This window comes from Rhinoderma darwinii, chromosome 8 (genome assembly GCF_050947455.1).
Source record: "Rhinoderma darwinii isolate aRhiDar2 chromosome 8, aRhiDar2.hap1, whole genome shotgun sequence".
Classification (NCBI taxonomy): domain Eukaryota; kingdom Metazoa; phylum Chordata; class Amphibia; order Anura; family Rhinodermatidae; genus Rhinoderma; species Rhinoderma darwinii.
This window is the reverse complement of record NC_134694.1, coordinates 9,128,839-9,156,172: the sequence shown is the minus strand read 5'-3', so window position 1 is coordinate 9,156,172 and position 27,334 is coordinate 9,128,839. Positions and strand designations below refer to the sequence as shown.

The window sequence follows — 27,334 nt, the reverse complement described above, 5'->3', positions numbered from 1 at the left end:
TGATTTTCTTTTTTTTTTTTTATATATAATCTATCTCTAACTGGTAAAATTAACCTAGCCTAAAAATTCTAGACTGTTCATGACTTTGACAGTGGGCAAACCTACAAAATCAGCAAGGGATCAAATACTTATTTCCTTCACTGTATATATATATATATATGTGTGTGTGTGTGTGTGTGTGTGTGTGTGTATATAACATAGTGTTTACAGAATAAACCCATATTGATACTAAATCCACAAAATGAAACACATCAGGCACTTTTGTCTAAAGCTGGTTTATTTATAAAGCTAAAGGGAAAACGTTTTTACATTTTGCAAATTTCATGATCCTTTCCTGTAGACAAGTCTTCATTCCTTGCTGTCTTTCTGCAAAGGCAAACAAACAACTCATAATAATGTACTGAACATAAGCACATACGTCTTTCTTTACTTTTATAACCATTTTATTATCCTATTTATTATATATTTTATTTAAATAATTGTAATGTCCTGTACCTTGCCACCAATGTCGCGGCTCTTTACTCTGAGTTTGTTCACTTGTGACTCTGCAATATCTGCTCTTTCCTCAGATTCTTCTAACTCATGCTGGACCTTTCTGAAGCGGGACAGGTGGGTGTTGGCCTGTTCCTCCTGGAAGTAGAGAATAATACAAGTAATTTAAGGGGTTATTCCCATCTTATAAAGAATGGCAAATCACAGGGATATACCATAACTTTATGACCAATGGGAATATGACCTCTAAGACCCCCCACTGATCATGAGAATAAAGGGGAGTCAGCGCTGGTTTAGCGCTGCGTCCCCTTCAAAGTTTTTTCCCTGCACAGTGGAGTTCCCGATCACCAGACTGTGCAAAGAACTTCATTCCGCCACATTCACCTGAAGGGGGCCAACCTGCAGCTCCCTGCACAGCGGTTGGCCGTAGCACCACTGTGTAGGGAAAAAATGTAAATAAGATATGCAGCGCTAAATCAGCGCTGTGGCCCCTTAATTCTCAGGTGCAGTGGGAATCCCAAAGCCCCACCGATGATAAAGCGATGGCATATCCCAGCGGTATGCCATCACTTTTTATAAGATGGGAATACCCCTTTAATAGAACAATGCCAACGTCTATTTGTACAGTTATAACTGTTCTTTCCTAATTTCAACTTACAGATTCCTCAGCCTGTCTCTTGTAAGCTTTGACCTTCAGCTGGAGCTTGTCTACCAGATCTTGAAGTCTCAATACATTTTTCCTATCCTCCTCAGTCTACAGAAAAAAATAAATTATTAATGATATTTAGCCATTTTTTGCATAATGAAGCTTAGATAATGTAAAGAACACTTTACCTGGTAAGTAAGTTCCTTCACTCTTCTTTCATATTTGCGGACTCCCTTTATTGCTTCAGTACCACGCTTCTGTTCATTCTCCAGCTCATTTTCTAATTCACGAACCTGGGAAAAGCATCGTTTTTAAAAACCAATCTCCATATATATATATTTTTTTTAACCGAGTTTAATACACATATGGCATACAAGCCTTTACCCTAGCTTCCAGTTTCTGGATCTGTTTCTTGCCACCTTTGAGTGCCAGCTGTTCTGCTTCATCCAGACGGTGCTGAAGGTCCTTCACTGTCTGTTCAAGGTTCTTCTTCATTCTCTCTAAGTGGGCGCTGGTGTCCTGCTCCTTCTTCAATTCCTCTGCCATCAGTGCAGCCTATAGGCAGGAGTGAAAACATCAGAAATCAGAGATTCTGATGATTTAATGGTGTATATAATTATAGTGAGTAGATCACATACATCAGTGATTGCCTTCTTGGCTTTTTCTTCTGCATTTCTGGCTTCTTGGACTGCTTCCTCAACTTCATTCTGTAGTTGACTGGCATCGTTTTCTAACTTCTTCTTGGTGTTGATGAGGCTTGTATTCTGAGGGAATAGCATACATTTATTAGTCCTTTGTCTTCATAATTTGTATTTCACCTAGGATCCGAATCCTAGTAAGAGGTCTTACCTGGGAGTGAAGAAGCTGAAGGCGTTCACTTGCATCTAGAAGTTCCTGTTCTGCCACTTTACGGGACCTTTCTGTTTGTTCCAGAGCAGCACGGATCTCCTCAATTTCAGCCTGCTGCAAGTTATTCCTGCGTTCCACAACAGCCACTTGTTCTTTTAGATCTTCCTGGCTCCTGAGGGCATCATCAAGCTGTAGTTGGGCATCCTTAAAGTGAAAAAGATAGGACGATATAATTTAAGGAGAGTCTGTATATTTAGATATGTTGTGGGTATTTTTCACTGCAGAAAAGTTTCCTTGAACAGAAAAAGAAAGGTTCCTGCACCAGTGATGTACGGCACCTCAATCTACAGATTACAGATATCATTTTATTGGCACTTCTGGTAATACCTTCAGTTGCACTTGCACATTTTTCAGCTGTTTCTGTGCCTCAGCTGCTTGACGATTGGCATGGCTCAGCTGAATCTCCAGCTCATTCAGGTCTCCTTCCATCTTTTTCTTCAGTCTCAGAGCATCGTTCCTGCTCCTGATCTCTGAGTCTAATGTGGTCTGCATGGTGTCAATAACTCTCTGGCTGTTCCTCTTCAACTGTTCAAGCTCCTCATCTTTCTCTGCAATCTTTCGGTCTACCTCAGATTTCACCTGGTTCAGCTCAAGCTGGATGCGAAGAATCTTTGATTCTTCATGTTCTAGAGATCCCTGAAAGGACATAAAAATCTTTTATTGTCATGTTGAATTTTTAAAAACGTTTAGGACTTTTATATTTGCAACATATTTTCACACCTCCGCTTCCTCCAAGGCAGATTGTAGATCACTCTTCTCTTGTTCTACTTGTTTTCTGGATTTTTCCAGCTCATTGATGGACTTGCCTGCCTCTCCGATCTGTTCGGTTAGGTCTGAAATCTCCTCTATAAAAAAACAAATATTTTTTTTCTTTTATATAGCATTGGTCTGCATGAAATACTGTTATCCAATCTTTCTCTTTCTTTAGTTAGGACCCAAGTATTCAATACGAGAGTAATATATAAAATATTTATACTTAAAGTGTGTGCTGCCACTACGATTTAGAGACTGACCTAAAATTAGAAATATGCAAGTACTGGAAAGTGCTTACGCTGCAAGTTCTTGTTTTCGCGTTTCAAAGTTTCAACCTGTTCTAAAGCCTCCTCGAAGGCATTCTTTAGTTTGAATATCTCGGTGCTCAGACCCCGAGCTTCTCTCTGAGCTGCCTCCAACTCTGATTGACCCTCTTCATATTTCTGTTTCCATTCAATAAGGACCTGCACAAAGACATCCATTTAATCATGAATCCCATATTCTCATTTTATACCAAAGTGGACTAACCATGTTTTCCATGTCTTACATTCATATGATATGCAGATCTTACCTTATCAAAGTTCCTCTGCTTCTTGTCAAGAGCAGCAGCTGCACTATTTGCTCTCTCAACATCAACCATGAGGTCCTCGACTTCAGCCTGCAGCCTCTGTTTGGTCTTCTCCAGAGAGGCACATTTGGAGTTTACAGCCTCTACTTGCTCCTCAGCATCCTGGAGACGTTGTGCAAGCTTCTTCCTGTAGATGAATAGTTGGAAGGTGGGTTAGCCTAGGTAAACACCTATCGTTATCCATATAATCTATCATATAGGATCATACTTGGCTTCTTCTAGTTCCTCTGTGCGTTGAATGGCATCCGTTTCGTATTTTGTTCTCCATTGGGCAACTTCCCCATTGGCCTTGGACAAAGATCTTTGAAGTTCGGCCTTTGCCTCTTGCTCTTCCTCATATTGCTCACGGAGCAAATCGCAGTCATGGCGAGATGATTGCAAAGCATGAGCAAGAGCGTTCTTGGCCTATGAATGTGAAGTATGTATTAATAATAATTTATTAAGCTGCGATGGTATTTGCAATACATGAAGCTTACTGAAATAGATTAAGACATGGTAAAAATAGACTGAATTAGGTTTATTAGACTGTTCATGAGAAATTCAAGTGTTTAACTGGTATACCTTGGTTTCTTCTTCCAGCTGCCTTCTCAGTTCTTCAACCTGCTGTGTGAATCCTAGTTTTCCTCTGGTCAGTTGAGAAATCAAAGATTCTTTTTCTTCTAACTGACGGAATTGTTCACCTAATATGACATAATACAGTAATAGAACAAATTGAAAACGCAAACCAATGGGAAAAAAAAAAGATTTCACATTGATGAAATCTCAGAAGTACTCCGTAAATACTATCATTAATAGTTAGAGATTATGAAGTCTTTTATATACACACCATTTTCGGTCTGGAAGCGGGCTCTTTGGGCTGACAGGTCATTGATGAGACGCTGGTGCTCATCATCTTTAGCCTTAATTTCACTGAGCTGGTCCTCAAGAACACGGCTAACTTTTTCAAGGTTGGCCTTTATGGGTAAATAGCAATGTTACTTTTGTTAGGTTTACATTGTTGCATAGATAAATGAACTTAATTTCTAGAGGGTGATTCGAATACCTTTGATTTTGAGACATTCTCCAAGTTGCTGGCAAGGTCATCAACTTCCATCTTTAGCTCGCTCTTCTCTTTCTCCAACTTTTGTTTAACTCTCTGTAGATTATCAATCTGTTCTCCAAGTTCAGCAACACTGTCGGCGTGCTTCTTGCGCAGGGCAGCAGAGGTGGCTTCATGCTGAAGGGTGGACTCCTCCAAGTCACGTCTCAGTTTCTGGAACTCTGCCTCACGCTTCTTGTTCAACTCAATCTGAGCTGAAGTTGCCCCTCCAGCTTCTTCAAGCCTTTCACTGATCTCCTCAAGTTCTCTAGACAAGTCGGCCCTTTGTTTTTCAACCCTGGCACGAGCAGCCCGCTCAGCTTCGATCTCCTCCTCCACTTCTTCAATACGAGCCTAGTATGAAAGGATAAATTACTTTAAATACAGTATAACTGATAACTAGGGGCTGTATTACTGCCCTACTGCCGTATTACTATACCTGCAGCTCCTTGATCTTTTTCTGTAGTTGAGTACCCAGCGACTGCTCATCCTCAATCTTTGCTTGCAGCTGGCTTATTTCAAAGTCCTTCCTGTATTCGTAAATTAGATATTTGTCAGTAAAAATAATTTTACAAAGACATTTCCTGGTAAAGATATACAGGAACAAATATACTAACTTCTTTAGTTTTTCTTCAGCTTGCTGTTTCTCATTTTCAAGATCCATAACGGTTTCCTGAGACAACTTCAAGTCGCCCTCAAGCTTTCTCTTGGCTCTTTCAAGGTCAAGACGAAGTTTCTTCTCTTGTTCCAAGGATCCTTCCAGCTAATTAGATATATCATTATTATTATTATCATCATGTTTTTGAGGTTAATCCTATTACATGTCCTACATTACTAGTAAGGATACTCACATCATCTACTTGTTGTTCAAGTTTCGTTTTGGCTTTGGTCAGAGTGCTGACTTTGTCCTCCTCAGCCTGCAAGTCATCAAGAGTTTGCTGGTGAGCCTCCTGGAGAGCTTTCTTCTCTTTGGTAATCTTTGAAATGGTCTCATCCGATGCTGCCAACTCTTCAGTAAGGTTTTTAACCTAAAGATACAGGAACGTTGTTTTTTTTTTTGTGTGAAATAGTATTCCATGTAATTTAAATCACATTGCCTGAGAAGCATAGTAAAATCTCTTACCTTGTTTTCAGTGGCATGCTTCTCTTTCTCGACTTTGGCCAAGGTAAGCTCTAAGTCATCAATGTCTTTCTTCAGTTCAGAGCACTCATCTTCAAGTTTCCTCTTCTTGGCAGTCAGTTCTGCGTTGCTTTCTTCCTCATCTTCCAGTCTTTCTGTGACTTCTTTAATCTTGGCTTCCAGTTGGATTTTGTTCTTAATGAGACCTTCACACCTCTCTTCGGCATCAGCCAAGCTTTCTCCTTCCTTAACGTAAAATGAGAGCAATTAACACTTACATTAACGATGTATCATTTAAAAGTAATTATTAAGTTGTCCAGGGTTTTATCTTACAGATTGCACTTGAACCAGTAAGTCATTCTTTTCTTGAAGAAAGAAAACCATTTTCTCCTCCAATTCTTTCCTTCTTGTTTCTGACTTAACAAGGGCTTGTTTGGTCTTTTCAAACTCTTCCTTCATGTTGGCCATCTCCTTTTCAGTCTCGGCACTCTTCAGAAGAGGTTTGATCTTAAAGTACAGTTTCATCCATGGCCAGTGTTTCACATTCATGAAGGATCTGACGTTGTACTGGATGACATAGATTGCGTCCCTAGGAGAAAATAAAGATAAAATATGTTGGATAAGACATAAAATGTTTAACAATATTTTTCATACTTTTATATTAAAATGTAAGATTTTACAATAGATACCTTCTCTCCACCATTTTCTTGAATTCAACTCTCATCAAGAAGCCTCTGCACAAAGCTTGAGTACTAGTGATGAGTTGGGCCAACTTGTCATCTCTCATTTCTTCTAGAGTACCCAGGAGACCGGCTTTGAAGAAAACCTGTAGGAATATAAATCGAATCATCTCCTTTCCAAAGTGTTTGTTAAATGTGAAAAAAAAACCTTTAACATTCCAAAATGTAATTCTTTACCTTGGTGTGTCCAAACTTGTACTGGGTATGGTCCACATCAATAGAGCCAAGGAGTTTCTCAGCGGCCTTCTTGCTGTCAATAAATTGTCCATCTGGGATTGCACTAGCATTGAGGACCTTGTACCTGAGTACAGCAATAGAAAATAACGTTTTAGCACAGAGAGGAGTTCCAGATAATGCAACAGAATACCAGAGTATCTGGACAACCCCTTTCCTTAGTCCCACTTGTAATCCCCCCCCCCCCATCTATGACCAGAGCAGAGAGTCGCTGTAAAGATCTGCTACAACTCTTGCATTCTTAATGTAATTACAGGTAATACTACATTTCTTGCAGCAGTGAGTAGATTTCCCTATCAATAATAGCTGATCGACAGGTGAAAGATGCCAGACCAGCTTCGATCTGTTGTTTCCTGGGGGTAGCATTAATCTTACAGGGGGTTATCAACCACTTCAACAACTAAGGGGTAACAAAAGGACGTAATCAATTATTTACCGTTGCTTAAAATCAGCATAGAGGATTCTGCTGGGAAATCCCTTTCTGCAGATTCTAATACCCTCCAGCACACCGTTACATCTCAGCTGGTGGATGATCAGATGATTTTCCATAATACCTGCAGGAGAGAAATAGAAATTGTTATGAAGAAAATAGTAAGCAAAGAGACCAGTTATTCAGTATTTTGTGGTATTGATTTACCTGGAGTCTTGGACTCATTGGGAATCAGACATCGTACAAAGTGAGGATGAGTGCACCTTAGGTTAGACATAAGCTTGTTCAGATTTTCCTATGAAATTAACAAAATTAACCTTGCTGGATTGCATAAACAAATCTTCATACATGTTTGGAAAGCTACATAGAAAGAGACGCATCATAGTGTAATTGTTACATAGGAAGAACTTACTCTGAAGAGACAAGAGACAGTCTGAAAAGATGATCCCTTCTTCTTCTTTCCACCTTTTGCAGCATCGGGAGCTGTAAGTCAAGTTTTAAAACTGAACAAAATTGCATAAAATATACAACTACTATAAAGAACTGTTTTTATCGGTTGTATACTTACCATCACCTGCAGCGTAGCTGGAGTAGAGGAAGGACAGGAGTTTCACTGAAGATTTCTGGTAGAGGCCAACAACCGTCTCATTCAGTGGGTCCTTGTTCTTGTCCAGCCACCCAGAGATGTTGTAATCCACAGTACCAGCATAATGCACCAAGGAGAAGTGAGCTTCTGCCTTTCCTTTACCAGGCTTGGGCTTCTCAAAGTTCTTGCACTTTCCAAGATGCTGGTCATAGAGCTTGTTCTTGAAGGATGTGTCAGTAGCCTTGGGGAACATGCACTCTTCCTCCAGGATTGAGAAGATACCCATGGGCTATAAGTGGAATGGCATAGGTCCTTAGTCACAAAGCTCAGATCTCTTATGCTTATGAGCAAAGAATAAGTAGAACTTGTACCAACCTTCTCAATAAGCTCAATGCAAGCAGCCAGATCCATACCAAAGTCAATGAATTCCCAATCAATTCCTTCCTTCTTGTACTCTTCTTGTTCCAGGACAAACATGTGATGGTTGAAGAACTGTTGCAGTTTCTCGTTGGTGAAGTTAATGCAGAGTTGCTCCAGACTGTTGTACTAGAAAAGACCACATGAATGAGAGTGTGGAAACTGTTGTATATTGGAAAATGGAAACCAGTGACGCTCTAATAATTATGCTTACATCAAAGATCTCAAAACCAGCAATATCCAGCACACCAATGAAGTATTGTCTTGATTGTTTAGTATCCAGCTGTTGGTTGATACGGGTGACCATCCACAAGAAAAGCTTCACAAAGACCGACTTGCTGAGGGCACCGATGGCATTGTAAACCTAAAAACAAGAATAGAAATAAATTCAAACACCACTAATTGTATTCTTGTATATTTGACTTCAATCTTTCTCACTTCTTACCTGTTGAACTGTCTGTCCTTTGGTGACAAATTCATTGCCGACTTTGACCCTTGGGTAACACAAAGCCTTCTGCAGGTCAGCAGAGTTCAGACCCATCAAGTAGCCAATTTTATCAGCAACTAAAGAAGCAATAATTGTAATATTTATTCACTTAATGTAATGGTCTAAATAAGATGCATATAATATAGTATTTAGTGCACCTTCAGTGCCATCAGGTTCAGCCTGCTCCTCTCTTTGCTTTTGCTTGAATCTCATGTTGCCATGATGCATGACTGCTCCAGTCATCTTGTAGATACCGTTCTTTTCATCTGGTGTGAAGCCCAGGATATCAATGGCACTCTGCAGGTACAAATATGTGTCATGAAATGCTCAGTGTCTAATAATACAAAAAGATTGCTAGGATTATGAAATTTTTCTTACATCTGTGGCCATTAGCTCCTCTACGTCATCAATACTCTTCACAGCAATTTCACCCTGGCTGATGAAGCTGTAGTCATAGGGGTTTGAAGTAAGGAGAAGCATTTCTAGAGAAGAAAAGAATATTAAGCAACCGCCCTGTCCAGACTTAGGGTATGTTCACACGCTGTGTTTTGAGGCATATTTCGGGATGTAAACACCCCAAAATACGCCTGAAAAACGGTATCTAAAGGCCTACAAACATCTGCCTAGTTAATTCAATTGGAAAAACACGTTTAGTTTAGACGGGGTGTTTTTTTTACGCCGCCATTTAAAAAAAGCCACGTAAAAAAAGAGCATGTCACTTCTTGAGTCGTTTTTGAAACTGTTGTTCTTTGTGTCAATAGAAAAACCACTTCAAAAACGCCTCAAATGTTTTCAGCTTCAAAAACAGCTGAAATTAAGAGGCTGTTTTCTATGAAAACGGCTCCGTCATTTTCAGCCGTTTTTGACTCAGCGTGTGAACATACCCTTATACTGCAAGACACCATACGTGAATCTATACAAATTGAAAGGGGGTGGGGGTCCAACTCCCAGCACCTCTGCAGATCAGCTGATTAAAAGGGTTGAGGCATTCGTCGCCGCAGTCTTTTTTCCCAATTTACAGACACCGTGTTGTACACCTCCTGGAGCGGCTGTGCCTGGGACTGCAGTTTTGGCCCCATCAAGTGAATGAGACTGAGCTGCAACCCCAGAAAAAACAGACACTGTTCACAGCATCCTCCTTTTATAAGATCTTCCCTCTCAAGGAATTTTCAGGAATTCTTTCATGACCCAACCCAACAGATGACCGCATCCATCCAGGTGTAGAAATATATCAAAAGGGTATGTATTCCAGCATGACAGAAAAAGCTGCAACATGTCAACCCACACCGGGGTCTTTTTTTAAGCATAACCATGCATGAGCTGATATCCAAGGCACAGCCGCTACCAATGTGTACGACACTGTGCCTGGTAAAAACTGATGTGGCCGTGGTGATGAACGGAGCGCCTTCAGTCAGCTGATCGGTGGGGGTGCCAGGAGTCGAACCCCCGCCGATCTGATATTGATGACCTATCCCAAAGACAGGCCCTCAAAAAAAAAAAAAATGTGTGTACATCCCCTTTAACACAAAACTGTCATTCTCCAGAACCTAGTAAAATGGCAAAGTTACCAAGTAGTCCTGGTTTCTTGTCTGTCAGCATCTGGTAGAAGATGTGGTAGCTTCTTTCAGCGGAAAGCTGGAATGTTACTCTGGACTTTTCTAGCAGGTCTGTAGTTGAAGAAGAATAATACATGTTATTGATGGTAAGAAGACCAAATACAGAATGACTGAAACGTATTATTAACGCAAAACTTACATGTCTCAATATCAGCGGAAGCCAGTTTTCCTGTAGTGCCAAAGTGGATTCTGATGAATTTACCCTATGTATTGTGACATGGCGGTTTTGTTAGGATACATGATGTTGAGAATTGTAGAAAAACAACTAGTAATATTTGTTATACTTACAAAACGAGAGGAGTTGTCATTTCTCAAGGTTTTGGCATTACCGAAGGCTTCCAGCAGGGGGTTAGCCTGGATGATTTGATCTTCCAGTGTACCCTGATAAAGTGGAGGAATATTTGAGTTGGGATGGGATTCTGATTATATTCTAATAATTGAGTGCTCCTCACTAGTTCTTGGGTGTTTGCATATGTTTGAGATCTATGGTCTAAGACACTCTTGGAAACAGTACAAAGACAAGACTTAGGTGTTCACCTTCAAGCTGTTGCTTGGCTCCTTCTTCTTTCCTGAATCCCCAATAGCTGCAATTGTTGCAAAGTATTGGATGACACGCTTGGTGTTGACAGTCTTTCCCGCACCAGATTCTCCACTGGGTACAAAGAAGAAATGTCAGTAAAACACTGCAACACGTAAAAGAACATTTTATGTTGGAATAAACAAAGTCTTCTACTTACGTAATCAGGATAGACTGATTTTCACGATCTAAAATCCAAAAAGCCAAATATAAGTGATCAAGTAGTAGTAATCCAGATGGTACAGCATAAAGCTAAAAGCTGCCCCCGACGAGTACATTACCTGTTAACATGGCCTGATAGGCGTTATCAGAGATGGAGAAGATGTGTGGTGGAGCTTCCATTCGCTTCTTTCCTCTGTAGCCGGCAACAACTTCGGGGTTGTACACTGGCAGCCATTTGTAGGGGTTGACAGTGACGCAGAAAAGGCCGGAGTAGGTCTGGAATTACAAGATAAATGCAATCGTTTATAAGAGTATATTTATGGTTTATACCTTAAATTATTGAATAAAAAAAGAACTCCATTTGGATATCCAATAAAGGGTCAATTTGCCTTTTTAGATCAATGGCCAACACTGCAGTACTTAACATGTGTAGTGATTTTTGAGATTTCTTTTTTTCTTTCTCAGTTTGTGATATTTGTTAATAGGAAAGAAACAAAACTTACGTAGATCATCCAGGCCGCGTAACGCTCTTTGAGGTTATACAACACAGACGCCTCATTCAGGTGAGTCATCATTGCCATGTCTTCAATTTTATCGTACTTGGGAGGGTTCTGAGGGTAAACCTGGGTGTCTTTCACAGTTAATTCCTGAAAAGAACAAAAGGCTTGGTTTAGTTGGAAGTTTAGTAAAAGTAATTTTTTTTTCTTCCCATTCGGAGAGTCTCATTGTAAAGTCTCCATTGGGAATTGTCTCAGTCTGTCTTCCACACCATCGATTCCACGATTAATAAAACTTCATGTAGGGAGATTAGCAGTAACTCAACACAAAACTAACTCTTTTTCCCTTGATGTAACTCTTCAAAAGTAGAAAACTTTGATTTATGTACTAAAATAAGAATGCAGTCTTTACCTTCCCATCATCAGTCTTCACAGTGACTTTACCACTGTCCCGAGCGGTGATAAGACCTTTCACATAAAGCTCCTTGACTTCATCCACAAAGCAAGTGTTCTTGGCATCAAATGGTTTGTTCTGAGCCTCCAATCTTTCTTTTTCTGATTTCCGCAGGTAGGGGGCGGCTTCCCCGAAAACCGACATTTCACCGTCTCCCGACATGGCTGAGGCGGTCTGTATGAAATGTCAAAATACATATTATGCCTGAAGATTAACTTGACTGACTGATGCACAAAACATATGTCTTGTAGTAAGCAAATATAGAGCAGAGCACTTAGGTTTTTTTACAGAAACATAATTTTGACATATATTTATGTGTATGCCTTGCAGCTTTAAGGACTGAATTACATCAGTCAGGGAAGTCAGAGCACTACATGGTGCCAGGTGTGGGATACCTACATCTACTTCTACTTATCCCACATTCATAGATGACGAAATATGATGAAATTTAACAGTAAATATATTAGAAAATGCCATTTATTGATAAGTTGTCAGCGGCAGAGAACTGCTTAACTGCAGCATTCATAGTAGTATTGAAATTAATGTGACTTGAAAAGCAGATTTCTGTATTTGTTTTATGTGTAATAAATTACTCTTTGTGATAAATTACTTTGTACATGCTTGAATTGTTGATAAAAAAAACTTGCCTCTTAGTGCTGCTCTTGATGAAAAAGATCTCCTCCTCTGCCCCTTTAGAGAAATAGAATAAGGTAAAGTCACAGAAGTGAATGGACAGCAGCTTGTTATTCCAGTCTTATGTCCATGAGCACAGAAGCCAAAACTTACCAAGCGGTCACTAGTGAGGAGTGGGCTGAGGGGTTTATATAGAGGACTTTCTGCTCTCTCAGCATATCTGCACTCCTGTTAAGGGATGACTCCATTCCCATAACTGTCCACAGAAACCCAACACTTTCAGTTCTTCAGAAGTAAAAATAACTGAACAATAAGATGGCATTGATGTGTCCTTCTGTGTTATCTACTGGTGGGAGAGGAGACAGGCGTAGCGATGACCATATTCATTGCGCTATATGTGAGGACAAGTGGCTAGTAGATTTATATCTGTTTAATTTCTATATCTAATTTCTATGTCATTATGTATTCTATCTATCTATCTATCTATCTATCTCATATCTAACTTATGCTAAGTTCACACTATTGTAACTTGTCTCCTGTTTAGGTCTCTTCCGTTGGAGGAAGAGACGACCAAAAATCCAAACAAAGCATCACTTCCCTTTGAATTATTATTGATTTCAGTGGTAATTCTTTTGTTTTAGTTGGATTCCGTTTGCCTCTGTTCGCTATGTTTCAGTTTTTTTCACGGAAGCAAAAGTGCTGCAGATTGCACTTCCGTGAAAAAAACTGTAACCTAGCGAATGGAGGTAAACGGAATCCAACTGAAACAAAAGAATTACCATTGAAATCAGTAGTAATTGAAAGGGAAGTGATGCTCTCACGGAAGAGACCTAAACTGGAGACAACGGTAGTGTGAACTTAGCCTTATATCTATCTCATATCTCTCTGTAATTTTCATTCTTGTAACTTTCTATTTAATGGATCACAAATAACAAAGCTAAATTGGACCTTATGTTGTCTGCAAACAAGGACCTTCCACACATCAGCAGCTAAGCACAGAAATGCCTGAACGTGTGCCAGACTGAAGTTAATGTCTCCTCTCTTGCGTGCAGAGCAACGGCCGTCAGGAATCCATTTTTCTTCTTCAGCTCCAAAGTTGAAATATCAACAGAAAATTTGCGAAGGTATGTTAACTTATTATAACTTTGATTAATAATATTTGTATAGCACAGTTATAGTCGGTTGCACAGTACAATTTGGTAGAACTTGTTAACATAATATAGGAATTACACACAAGATTAGAGTGCTAATGAAAAATCAAGGTAAGGAGGAAGCCCAGTCAATATAAGCTTCTAACTTCTCCTATGAAATCTTCCAGCAGCAGAATTGAACTTTTGTAGTTTAGAAACTCAAGCGTCTTCTGGACGGCAACTGAGAATGTGTAAGATTCTGGCTATTGTCTGAGTTGTAAATCCTATTTTATTCCAAACTTGTAAGGGATTTAATGCCTGAACGTCAGGGAATCTAGACCTCTATTGTGCCACGTTATTCAGCTTCTATGGGATACAATCGTTGCTGAGATAGGCAGGTGGCATTTATGTATCCTGATGCTGCTACTCAGCTGGGCTGCCCCATGACTGGCTGCAAAAGGGCAGCTCTACTAGTTCACCTAGTATAAATCCGGGTGCACTGAATACTTTGTAGCTACTGTTATACAGGAGTACATTTATCACTACAATGGGGACAGCTTGTGAATATTTCACATCATTTATTGTTACACATTGAGAGTTGTTTGTTCTAAAATACTGCTTTGCCATTGTTAACGATTTTGGTTCGAGCCTTTTTTAGATTGAGGTCGCCAGAAGTAAAGCTTATCATGGGGGCACCCACCGCAGGAACCGCTATGATCAGCTGTTGTCACCAACAGAATCAAAAGGTAAATGTAAAATGTTCCTCCACATCTTTACAGGGAATAAAAAAAATAAGAGTATGTTCACACGTGGCAGATGTGTTGCATGAATTCCTGCACCTGTCGCATAGATCTGAAGGAGGCTCGCAGAAATCCATGCACATGCTGCACAAATAACTTCATTTCGATGTGTGGAAATGCTTTTCAGTAGCAAAAATTTCTGCAACAAATCTGCCGCATGTGAACATACCCTTGGTACTCATTGAATTTAAAAAGTGTTTATTGATCTCAGTGGATCGCAATAACTCTTGGCTCTATTAACCCCTTCCCGACATTTGCCGTACATGTACGTCATGGAAAGTACTGACTTCCCGCATCTTGCCGTACATGTACGCCAAATGTTTGGGACCGGCTCAGAAGCTGAGCCGGTCCCATCATCACCGGATCTCAGCTGTATCTTACAGCTGACATCCGGCTGTAACGGCGGGGACCGAAATTAGCTTCGATCCCCGCCATTAACCCCTTAAGTGCAGCGCTCAAACGCGATCGCTGCACTTAAGGTGTTTGCAGCTCATCGGAACCCCAGTAATGAAATTGCCGGGGTTCCGGTGGCTGCAATGGCAACCGGAGGCCTAATACTGGCCTCCCGGTCTGCCTAGCACCGAAGCCGGTCAAGATCCGCCCGGCGGCGGAGCCTGATCGGCTTCCGTAGCTGTCGGCAAGATGGCGCCGGGTCAGGAGCTGATCCGGCGTCATCAGCGGTGGAAGTCAGCTGTACTGTACAGCTGACATCCACCTGTAACGGCAGGAACCGGAGCTAGCTCCGATCCCTGCCATTAACCCCTTCGATGCAGCAATCAAAAGCGATTGCTGCATCGTAGCGGTTACTAGCAGATCGCCAGCCCTGACAGGCAATCGGGACTGGCGACTGCTGTTATGGCAACAGGAGACACAATGGTCTCCTGCTCTGCCATTACGGAAGCCGATTTAGGCCCCGCCGGGAGGCGAAGCCTAATCGGCTTGCTGTCAGTGAATGACTGACAGATCTAATACATTGCACTACATAGGTAGTGCAATGTATTAGAAAAAAAAAAATCTGACCGTTGGAACTTCAAGTCCCCTAGTGAGACTTGAGAAAAAGTGTAAAAAAAGTATAAAAAAGTGTAAAAAAAAGTGCACAAAATAAAAGTTTGAAAACAGTAAAAGTTTCAAGTAATCAAATAAAACACAATCCCCCTTTTACTCTTATCAAGTCCTTTATTATTGAAAAATAATAATAAACCATATGTATTTGGTATCGCCACGACCGTAACGACCGGAGGTATCAAAATATTATATTATTTATTGCACGCGGTGAACAGCGTAAAAAAAACCCGTAAAAAACGTTACCAGAGTTTCTGTTTTTTGGTCACTTTGCCCTACAAATATTAGAATAAAAAGTGATCAAAAAGGCGCACATATCCAAAAATGGTACCTATAAAAACTATAGCTCGTCCCGCAAAAAACAAGCCCTCATACAGCTCCGTCGACAAAAAAATGAAAAAGTTATGGTTCTCACAACTTGGCGACAGAAAAAATACATTCTTTTTACAAAAGTAATTTTATTGTGCAAAAAGTTGTAAAACATGAAAAAGTTCTATAAATTAGGTATCGCCGGAATCGTACGGACCTGCAGAATAAAGTTAACATGTAGTTTATAACGCATGGTGAACGCTGTATAAAAAAAAAAACGAAAAAAGCTGTGCCAGAATTGCGTTTTTTTGTTTACCTGGCATCCCAAAAAATAGGATAAAAGGTGATCAAAAAGTTGCATGTACCCCAAAATGGTACCAATAATAACTACAGCTCGTCCCGCAACAAACCAGCCCTCATACCGCTACGTCTATGAAAAATAAAATTAGTTATGGCTCCAATAAGTCAGGAAATAAAAAAATATGCAGTTGTGCCCGAGGGGAACATTTCTTCTGTTTGAAGAGGCGATTTATCAAGGACCTAAAATTAGGGAACCAGGAAAGGGAGGGCCCAAACATATCCGCTGGAAGCGACGGTGCCCGTATTACACCAGGACAACACTTTCCTAGCAAAATTCCCCAAACTACAAAGGCGCGGAGTGTGGACCAAAGGGGGATAATAAAGGACGCCATTTATCAGTGCGACACCGGCCTGTGTGGAAAGGATCGATCACAGCGTAACACACATCTATGGATTATTTTATTGTTTTTTTTTACCCCATTATACCACCTGACTATGCCCCTGATATACTCCGCCCGGCTTACATATGCCCTACATTATAAACGGAAACACCAGTAAGACTCCAAACAAAACTACTACCAAGCAAAATCCACGCTCCAAAAGCCAAATGGCGTTTCCTCCCATCTGAACCCTACAGCGTGCCCAAACAGCAGTTTCCTTCCACATATATGGCACCGTCATACCCGGGAGAACCCTTTTAGCAATTTTTGGGGTGTGTGTCTCCAGTGGCATAAGCTGGGCACGACATATTTGCCACTGAATGGCATATCTAGGGAAAAATATAAATTTTTAATTTGCACCATCCACAGCGCATTCATTTATGGAAAAGATCTGTGGGGTGAAAATGCTCACTACACCCCTTAATAAATGCCTTGAGGGGTGCAGTTTCCATAATGGGGTCACTTCCCAGGGGTTTATTTTTATTATTTCACATCTGAGCCTCTGCAGTTGTGAACCAATACTTTGTAAATCGCCAAATTAGGCCTCAATTTTACATGGTACCCTTTCACTCCTGAGCCTGGTCGACTGTCCAGGCAAGAGATTAGGGCCACATGTAGGGTGTTTCTAAAACCAGGAAACCCAGCATAATAATTAGAGAGCTGTCTCGTTATGGTGGCACAAGCTGGGCACCACATATTGTCCACATATCTGTGGAAAAAATCCCATTTTCACTCTGCAACATCGAGTTCACACTAATTTCTACAAAACACCTGCAGGGTTAACATGCTCACTACACCCGTAGGTAAAAGCATTGAGGGGTGTAGTTTCCAAAATGGGGTCACTTCTGGGGGGTTTCCACTGTTTTGGGCCCACAGGCGCCCAGAAACCAATCCAGAAACATCTGCACTCCAAATGGCGGTCCTTCCCTTCTGAGCCCTGCCGTGTGCCCAAACAGCAGTTTATGACCACATATGGGGTATTGCCGTACTCGGTAGAAATTGCTTTACAAATGTTGGGTTCTTTTTTTCCTTTATTTGTTGCGAAAATGAAAAAATTTGCGCTAAAGCTACGTCTTATTGAAGAAAAAGGATTGTTTTTATTTTCACTGCCCAATTCTAATAAATTCTATGAAACATCTGTGGGGTCAAAATGCTCACTACGCCCCTAGATGAATTCCTCAAGAGGTGTAGTTTCCTAAATGGTGTCACTTTTTGGGCGTTTTCATTGTTTTTTCCCCTCAGGGGCTTTGCAAATGTGACATGGCCGCCGCAAACCATTCCTGCTCAATGTGATCTCCAAAAGCCAAATAGCGCTCTTTCCCTTCTAAGCCAAGCCGTGTCTCCAAACAGCCGTTTATTACCACATGTGGGGCATTGTTTTACTCGGGAGAAATTGCTTTACAAATTTTGTGGTGCTTTTTCTCCTTCAGTCCTTGTGGAAATGAGTAAAAATAAGCTAAACCTACATTTTCTTTGAAAAAATGTTGATTTTTATTTTCAGGGCCTACTTCCAATAATTTCTGCAAAAAACCTGTGGGGTCAAAGAGCTCACTATACCCCTAAATAATTTCCTCAATGGGTGTAGTCTCCAAAATGGGGTCACTTGTGGGGGGTTTCCACTGTTTTGTCTCCTCAGGGACTTCGTAAATGTGACCTGGCCTCCGCAAACCATTCCTGCTAAACTTGAGCTCCAAAAGCCAAATAGCGCTCTTTCCCTTCTCAGCCCTGCCGTGTCTCCAAACAACCGTTTATTACCACATATGGGGCATTGTTTTACTCGGGAGAGATTGGTTTACAAATTTTACGGTGCTTTTTCTCCTTCAGTCCTTGTGGAAATGAGAAAAAATTAGCTAAACCTACATTTTCTTTGAAAAAATTTAGATTGTCATTTTCAGGGCCTATTTCCAATAATTTATGCAAAAAACCTGTTGGGTCAAAACGCTCACTATACCCCTAGATAATTTCCTCAATGGGCGTAGTTTCCGAAATGGGGTCACTTGTGGGGGGTTTCCACTGTTTTGTCCCCTCAGGGGCTTTGTAAATGTGACATGGCCTCTCAAACCATTCCTGCTAAACTTGAGCTCCAAAAGCCAAATAGCGCTCTTTCCCTTCTCAGCCTCGCCGTGTCTCCAAACAACCGGTTATTACCACATGTGGGGTATTGTTTTACTCGGGAGAAATTGCTTTACAAATTTTACGGTGCTTTTTCTCCTTTAGTCTTTGTGAAAATGAGAAAAAAAATCGCTAAACCTACATTTTCTTTGAAGAAATGTTGATTTTAATTTTCACGACCTACTTCCAATAATTTCTGTAAAAAAGCTGTGCGGTCAAAATGCTCACTACACCCCTAGATAATTTCCTTGAGGTGTGTAGTTTCCCAGATGGGGTCACTTTTGGGGGATTTTGACTGTTTTAGCACCGCAAGAGCCCTTCAAACCGGACATGGTGCCTAAAATTTATTCTAACAAAAATAAGGCCCCAAAATCCACTAGGTGCTCCTTTGCTTCTGAGGCCGGTGCTTCATTCCAGTAGCACGCTACGGCCACATGTGGGATATTTCCTAAAACTGCAGAAACTGGGGAACAAATATTGAGTTGCATTTCTCTGGTAAAACCTTCTGTGTTATAAAAAAAATTGTACTAAAAATTTATTTCTGCAAAAAAATATGAAATTTGTAAAATTCACCTCTACATTGCTTTAATTCCTGTGACATGTGTAAAGGGTTAAGACATTTTCTAAATGCTGTTTTGAATACTTTGAGGGGTGAAGTTTTTAAAATGGGGTGACTTTTTGGGGGTTTCTAATATATAAGGCCCTCAAAGCCACTTCACAACTGAACTGGCCCCTGTAAAAATGGCCTTTTGAAATTTTCTTGAAAATGTGAGAAATTGCTGCTAAAGTTCTAAGCCTTGTGAGGTCATAGAAAAATAAAAGGATGTTCAAAAAACGATGCCAATCTAAAGTAGACATATGGGGGATGTTAATTAGAAACAATTTTGGGTGGTATAACTGCCTGTCTTACAAGCAGATACATTTAAATTGAGAAAAATGCTAATTTTTGCAATTTTTCGCTAAATTTTGGTGTTTTTCACAATTAAATACTGAACATATCGAGCAAATTTTGCCAGTAACATAAAGTCCAATGTGTCACGAGAAAACAATCTCAGAATCGCTTGGATAGGTGAAAGCATTCCGGAGTTATTACCACATAAAGTGACACATGTCAGATTTGAAAAATGAGGCTCGGTCAGGAAGGTCAAAAGTGGCTAAAGAGGGAAGGGGTTAAGATCTGTGCATGTATGCGTTTTAAAAGAGCTGCTCTCCTGTGTCTTTTAGCTTCTGTTGCCTCCTCTCTGAGATTGCCACTTGGTCCTAGCAATGGTTGGGTTCTCGCCTTATGAACGTACATGTACTGACCTCTCTCAATGATGCATCAGATAATGTTGATCGCTCAAAGCTTTGTGCCTATGGCTAGCTTTACCAAATACATCTGTATCCACAAAGCTATAAAATATAATATAATATATGCTTTCTTAATACAATTATGGCCTATTAGTGTCCGATGTTGGCAACTCCCTTTGCTTTGGTAAATCATGTTTACACCATCGACTTAGGCCCCATGCACGCGACTGTGGATTTCCTCCGCATTCAGTCATTAGTCTTTATACACCATTGGTTATCTTATGCGTTTTTTGATGTACTATAGCAACTGATGGGGTCTACTAATGTTTACCTTATACACTTTCCATATCCGTCAGTTTTGAGTTCATGCTTTCTGTAGTGTTTGTTTCTGTAGTACCCAAAACTTGCATGTTAGGGTATGTTCACACACAAACTCAAAAATTTCTGAAAATACGGAGTGGTTTTCAAGGGAAAACCGCTCCTGATTTCAGACGTTTTTTAAGCCACTCGCGTTCTTGGCGGCATTTTTTATGGCTGTTTTCTATAAAAAACGGCTCAAAAAACGTCCCAAGAAGTGACCTGCACTTCTTTTTCGCGGCTGTTTTTTTACGCGGCTGTTTTTTAAAACGGCCGCGTAAAAAAAAGGCCCGTCTGAACAAAACGCAGTTTTTCCCATTTATTTACAGGAAGGTGTCCGGGCCGTAGAAGTGTACCGCAAAACATACGACATGTCCTATCTTTTGCTTTTTACGCTCCGTGCTCCCATACTTTTCCCGCAAGTGTGCAAGAATTAGTATGTTTAAAGTGTGCATATATCTTAGGCCCTGTAAGATATATGCAAACTTTAAATATACAAATTCCTTTATATTGCAATATTTCTATATTTACTATGCTTATACACGTGAGGTTCTTAGCGCTCATTTTGATCAAATTGTGTAAGCATACCTGCCACGACATGGCGATCTCCTACAGATTCGTCCCTATGCTAAACATTACACCTGTACAACAGGAGTCTTACCTCTATCTGGGTGTACAAAAAAATAAATGGCGTCCGGCACTGAACAAAAATAAAAATCCAGTTTATTGTAAATCCATAAAAAAGAAAGGAACATTTTAATGAGATTACAATAATAAAAGCTCACAAAATACTGGTGCCGGATGCCAGTTCTTTTTGTACGTTTGAATCTGAATTCTGGCCCAGGTACTTGGACGTTTCTTGTGCACCCAACGTACTACGACATGCTGATCATTGTTGTCACAATTCAGTGGATGCTATAATACAAAGCTATGCCTCTCTAGAACTAATGTTCTTAGGGGAAAATACAGGGTCTCACAGAGGTACCATACGGCAGTGCATGGAGTGCCGATGTGTCCGTAATACAGACCTGTAGGAACTCCCTGTGCTGCCGTGCGAGCTTGATTCAGGCGCCTTTGCCGTGTACATGGACCTTTAGGCTGAGTTTCTATGCAGCGTAAACACTGCAGAATTTTCGCAACGGAAATCTGCAGCATTTACAGTAACAGCAAAGTGGATGAGATTTTGCAAACCTCAGCTACGTGCTGCGGAAAAAAACCACGCAGAAAAGTCGTGCGGAATGCGTTCTGTGGTGCGACTTTCAAATCTGCAGCTTGTCAATTAATTCTGCGTGTTTGGCCCATAGACTCCAGTAGTTAGCATAAATTCTGCAAAAAAAGTTGTGGTGTACAAACCGCAGAAAATCCGCAGGTGCACATAAAGTTTGCTATAATCAATGCACCACACGAAATCTGCAGGTAAAACTGCTGCGGAAAAACGCGCACAATTTTCTGCGGATTCTGTGACTGATTTACCTGCGTTTTTTGGGGTGTATTTGTAGATTCTGCTGCAGATTTTGTGTTGCAGAAACTCTACAGCATACCCTGCCTGTGGAACCATACTCTTATAGGTATCACACGTGGCAGATTTGTCAAAATGTCTGCGACTGTGCCATGCATCTAAATTGGGTGACGCAAATTGATAAAACAGCCCCAAATTTCTGCTACAAAAATGCCTTGTGTGAACATGTCCTTAAAATCAAAACAAGCAGGTGCTGTGTGTCCTGCACATAAACTTCTCAGCTGTTGATTCAGGATGCGGCTCCTTCTACTCTCTTTTCTTCCTTTTTGTCTGAAAATGTAAAGCATCTTTTAACTTAAGTCCTAGGGTTACATGCGAATGATACTCCAGAGTTTTGTTAAAATTTCCAAGTGCACTTTTATTCCACTATTCTTTATGTGGGTAACATGGGGCTAGTTTGTCGCTACAGATCAAGCTGTCCTGATGTGCTTCACTAAAACAGCCGTTTAGGCCGTCGACATCACCGTTGCCCTTCCGTTGAGGGGTTCCATCGGAGGTTTCCGTCGGGTTAGCCCCTCAACGGAAAGGCAAACTGAAACCTTGCCCCAAACCTTGATCCCAATGGTGACGGAAACGTTGCTAGAGGTTTCCGTTGGTCACCGTTGTGACAGGGTTCCGTTGTTTTAACGGAATCAATAGCGCAGTCGACTTTAATAAATCCCTTTAATAAATCAACAACTGCTTTTGCAGTGCAAGAAAACTGGTGTTATAGCCGAGGTCTAGGGCAGTCATCAGTAACTTCCCCTGTTATGTAGGTGTCTTGCTTTATGATGTATGCCTGTGAATGTGTTGCGGCGTGTTCAAGCCTACAATGAATAATAAGCTAAAGTGCCATGCAAAATAGAGGAACCGTATGTTAAGCTGTCAATTATATGTAAAAGGAAACTATAGCTCATTCATTTGGCCTATAGAAACCTATGGGTATGTCACTGTGTAAGATTAGATATTTATTTTCACCATTTGACTGTATCTTTCTGACGTAGGCCAAAAAATGTGGTGTGAAAGGAGCCTTACAGAACCTCCCAGAATAAGTCCCATTCCTTAAGTGTGACTTTAATGAACACTTATAAATAACCCATCTTCTGTGAGTGAGATGTGTGGGTAGAACCGTGTCCCCTCTCTGCACAGATACATTATTAATCTGTGGTGACAGCTGTGGAACTCCTCGTGCAACTGGAGATCCTGACAGATTTCACCAAGTCATGTGTGTGTATAGCCGGTGTCAGCGGCACAGCCGGGCAAATAATCTCCTTCTTAAATAGCTGGAGAGGTGGTGCAAAGGGCCTGGTGCCTGTCAGTAATTGTAAAATATATTTTTTTGGAAGATTATGCAGCTGCTTATGTAAAAGTGATTATCATAGAGCCTGCAGTTCGGTGGGACTTTAAACATAGAAGGTGTTGGGAATAGGATTCATGTAGCTCTCTAGTCTGGTACCGGCCACCCTATGTCGCAAATTCATTCCCTTTGTAATATAGTAAATAAAAAGAATAAATCCATGCAGCTGCTACAGGGAAACATTTACACTGACAATTTTAACTATTGTCAAAGGTTGTTCATTAACAGGGAGCCTTGTAGGCCAGTGAAGCCCTGACCGGGGGTAGGCAATTGCAAAGGATGTGCATGTATATTTTTATTTGTACACGTCATGTATGTGTTACTTTGAATGTGTTTGTCTATTCCTTATCTTGGCTTCGGCTGATCATGATGTAGGCCCCGACGATTTATCAGGTTGACCATTATTACTGTATGTCATTCTATACATAGAAGCTTGTAAAAGATGTCAGGTTGTTTTTCTGGCTTGAAATACAATCGCACCCACAAATAATTAGTAGGAAATGTCCCTACAAAGTTGATAGGATTCGGTCTTGGTGGGCTGAATTAGTGACTACAGCCACGTAAATTACCAGGAGTTGTAGGGCAGTCTGAAAACGGGAAATAGTTGTGTTGTGTGAATGTTGTGGATTGTGCTATGATTGCCTATTCTGTGTTTGTGAAGCTTTTGCATAGCTATTGTTTATTTAGAAAAAATGATAAAGCTTTTTGTATAAAAAAAATATAATTAGAAATCATTCAAAATGACAGTACACATCTCAGACTGGAGAGAGGTCTTCCAAACTAGACGTCTTCTGCATGTTCCTTTTGTGATGGAGCTAATCGATTGAAATCACGTCCTTTGTGTTAAAGGCTCCATGACACCTTGTATAACAGTGGAGGGATATCCAGAAACTGGTGAATGGTGGTGTGTACCGTGCTGCAGCTCGTTCTGCTGGGATCTGTATGTGTGAATTGTCTGGTGACCTCTGTGTTACTAGATAATAAATAATCTTGATTCATTACAGTATTACAAGCTCGGTAACCTCTATGTCTTGACTCTTGTCTTTGTTTTGCAGTTCCAAAACATCTCGAAATCCCTCTTCCTTGTAGTTCAGCAGCAGTTTGCATATGATAGGCAATGTATACCACAAATCATGTACAGACACGGCTTCTTACGCCACTTCTTGGTTGGTCTCACTAAAATATTTGCGCATTTTAACCCACACTTTCTTTTCTAGACACTTTTTTTAAGACGGTCTAGTGGGGCACAAAATAGAACCAGAATTCTGGCGCATTAAGCGAAAATAAGAATCTCCCCCATTATTTTTTACGCAAACTGTATTGATAGGTATTAGACAGTCAGTGATGAGATGGCTATGCAATATATTAGGTAGATAATTACATGGTAGATAGATATGTTGGTCATATATGAGAGAAATATCTAGATATGAGAACGATAATTGTCCGATGCCTTTCCACCAATGTCGCGGCTCTTTGTTCGCAGTTTGTTCACTTGAGGCTCCGCAATATCCGCTTTCCTCAGATTTTTCCAACTCATGCTGGACCTTTCCAAACAGGACAACTAGGTATTGGCCTGTTTCTCCTTCAAGCCAAAAGAAAATAAAATTCAGTAATATTGGAAGTTGTACTATCCTCTAACACTTCCGTTCTGTAATTGATGTTTGTGATTTTCGAACTAGATCTGCAAAGTTAATGTGGAGTCTCTGATCTGTTATAAGGTTCTGCATTTTAAAGTGTGACTATACTGTAATCATCCTAAGAAGTAGGGCACACTAACTTAAGATCCTTGGCTCATAAAAACTCTGGAAAAGTTTAAGGGGATATGTGTGATGTGTGTGTGGTGCGCGTGTCGAAGGATATGCATAAAGGAATGTAGACAATGCACAAATAATACCCTTCATCTGATCCACTTACAGACTCTTCAGCCTGTCTCTTGTAAGTCTTGACCTTCATCTAGAATTTGTCTACCACATTCTGAAGTCTCAAGACAATTTTTCTGTCTTCTTCACTTTGGTGACAGAATTAGATGTATTTTATTTAACTGTAAGAGACCTTGTTGTCCATTCTAAATGATTTCTCAAAGCTTGAAGACTGTACCAGGTAGGTTTTCTCCCTCACGCGTCTTCTATTTGAAAATGCCCTTGATGGATGAGGTAGAATGTTTCTGTCCAGCATCATGCTACTTTTCTAGCTCGGGCACCTTGGACAAAAATGTCATCATGTTTACTGAATGCCCCTGAAAGTAAATGGCGACTATTAATGAAATCTATACATTGTGAAGAATGACATATAGCCGATAGTTTCTAGTATATGGATTTTTGTTTCATTCTGAGACACTATTACCTATATTTTGCAACAGTATGTCTACAAAAACATCCCATAGACAGCCATTGTTCTTAAAATGTCTTCCTGCCTCCTGAGGGCATCATCCAGTTTCAATTAGGTGTTCTAGAAGAATGGGCTCCAGTAAAACGGTGAAATCTGTTTTAGATCACTAGCTATAATGTTAGCTAAAAAATGTCCAACTAAAGAGATTTTATTATTCCTGTTTCTGTGCCTCAGCTGCTTGACGATTGGCATGGCTCAGCTGAATCTCCAGCTCATTCAGGTCTCCTTCCATCTTTTTCTTCAGTCTCAGAGCATCGTTCCTGCTCCTGATCTCAGAGTCTAATGTGGTCTGCATGGTGTTAGTTAGGGTATGTTTTCAGACGTAATTCGAGCGTTTTACGCCTCGAAATACGCCTGAAAAAATGCCTCTAATACGCCTACAAACATCTGCCCGTTGCTTTCAATGGGTTTTAATGTTCTGTTCCCACGAGCCTTAATTTTACGCTCTGCTGTCAAAATACAGCGTGTAAAATGATGGCTTGTCAAAAGAAGTGCAGGACACTTCTTGGGACGTTTTTCATTGACTCCATTGAAAAACGGCTCCAAAAACAGCCGTAAAATAAGCAGAGAAAAACGCAAGTTGCTACAAAAACGTCAGAAAATCAGGAGCTGTTTTCACCTAAAAACAGCTCCATATTTTCAGACGTTTTTAGTCGCTGCGTGTGAACATACCCTGACTCTGACTGTTTCTCTTCAACTGTTCAATCTCTGCAATTTTTATCTCCCTTTAGATTTCACCTGGTGCAGCTGAAGTTGGATGAGAGAATCTTTGATTCTTCATGTTCCAGAGATCCCTATTGAAGAATGAAATGTGAGTTAGGCGAAATTCACACAAATTTGACTTCAATGGGTGCGTGATGCGCAAAAAACGCTCAAGTATAGGACATGCAGTGAGTTTCACGCAGCGGATACACGCTGAGTGAAAAACACGGAATGTCTGAATGGCCCCATTGACTAGCATAGGTCCGTGCGACGTGCGTGATTTTCACGCGTAAATGCGCTTGTGTAAATAAGGCCTAAAGGGTAGGCAAGAGAACCTGATGGCTGTTTTTATAGTTTGATAAAATGCCACCATACCTCAGCTTCTTCCAAGGCAGCCTGCAGAATGCTCTTTTCCGGTTGGACCGCTTTTTTGGCAGTTCAAATTATTTATCCATCTACAGAGGAGATCTCAGATCTAACTGGTTATCAACTTGCTTCTTAATAGTGTTCATTTAAAAACTGATTCTTGTTTTTTAATCTCATGATGTAAGTTCTTGTTTTCTCGTTTCAGAGTTTCAAGTTGGACCAAAGTCTCCTCATATGTGTTTTTCATCTTGAATGTGAAATGTGCGGGCATCTTTTGGAGCTGCCTCCAATTCAGCCTGACCCTCTTCATACGTCTGTTTCCATTCTGCCAGAGCCTGTTAAGTTACAATTTAGATTAACCAAACTATCATGCATTAAAAAAGAAAAAGTCTTAATACTTTCTGTAATATTTTCTTGAACCTTATTAAAGTTCCTTTGCTTCTTATCAACGTTAACCATGAGGTCCTCGACTTCAGCCTGCAGCCTGTTTGGTCTTCTCCAGGGAGGCATTTGCTCCTCAGCATCCTGGAGACGCTGCGCAAGCAGTGGGATGGTAAGTTAGCCTAGGAAAACACCTATCATGCTATCCATATAATCTCTCGTAAGGAATCATACTTGGCCTCTTCCAGTTCCTCTGGATACCACCCTGCTCTGTCATAGGATCCTAAGGATGCAGATACTATTAAATGTAGCGCCGCTACCGCTGTAGCAGACATAGCAGCTACTATAGGCGCCACCGGGCATGGGGGGGTGGGGCACGGGGT

General features: G+C 40.6%; 1 protein-coding gene and 1 long non-coding RNA gene across 5 annotated transcripts in view; one reads left to right on the top strand and one right to left on the bottom strand.

Annotated features, from left to right (window-relative positions):
* Window positions 1–27,096, top strand: part of LOC142659139 (uncharacterized) — a 37,584-nt gene extending 10,488 nt beyond the window's left edge. For 2 of the 4 annotated variants that reach the window (XR_012850274.1, XR_012850273.1), the window contains exons 3-9: window positions 11,361–11,438; window positions 11,941–12,076; window positions 12,481–12,536; window positions 13,429–13,583; window positions 14,248–14,335; window positions 26,234–26,313; window positions 26,776–27,096. This is a non-coding gene — a long non-coding RNA (uncharacterized LOC142659139). The remainder of the gene's footprint in view (window positions 1–11,360; window positions 11,439–11,940; window positions 12,077–12,480; window positions 12,537–13,428; window positions 13,584–14,247; window positions 14,336–26,233; window positions 26,314–26,775) is intronic. The other 2 variants (XR_012850275.1, XR_012850276.1) reach the window with 2 other exon arrangements.
* On the bottom strand, window positions 275–11,055 carry LOC142658914 (myosin-1B). The gene is made up of 37 exons (XM_075834523.1): window positions 10,995–11,055; window positions 10,874–10,901; window positions 10,674–10,788; window positions 10,425–10,517; window positions 10,276–10,339; window positions 10,089–10,187; window positions 8,899–9,002; window positions 8,679–8,817; window positions 8,479–8,597; window positions 8,248–8,397; window positions 7,992–8,162; window positions 7,599–7,905; window positions 7,443–7,513; window positions 7,238–7,325; window positions 7,037–7,154; window positions 6,544–6,667; window positions 6,316–6,452; window positions 5,960–6,215; window positions 5,630–5,872; window positions 5,358–5,534; window positions 5,124–5,269; window positions 4,946–5,036; window positions 4,471–4,860; window positions 4,255–4,381; window positions 3,990–4,108; window positions 3,637–3,833; window positions 3,372–3,555; window positions 3,099–3,264; window positions 2,768–2,892; window positions 2,375–2,683; window positions 1,988–2,191; window positions 1,777–1,902; window positions 1,523–1,693; window positions 1,327–1,431; window positions 1,151–1,246; window positions 496–630; window positions 275–366 (listed from the first exon to the last, which is right to left on the bottom strand). Exons 1-37 carry the CDS (start codon window positions 11,053–11,055, stop codon window positions 349–351), a joined length of 5,373 nt encoding a protein of 1,790 aa, XP_075690638.1. The 3' UTR covers window positions 275–348.
* Window positions 27,097–27,334: the final 238 nt, after the last annotated feature.

Coding starts and splice junctions, on each gene's coding strand:
- LOC142658914 (XM_075834523.1), bottom strand. CDS start 11,055: ATGGAAGCTCCACCACACATCTTCTCCATCTCTGATAACGCCTATCAG. Junction 8,398..8,478: donor AAGGACAGACAGTTCAACAG/GTAAGAAGTGAG, acceptor TCTTGTTTTTAG/GTTTACAATGCCATCGGTGC. Junction 7,155..7,237: donor CAATGAGTCCAAGACTCCAG/GTAAATCAATAC, acceptor TCTCTCCTGCAG/GTATTATGGAAAATCATCTG.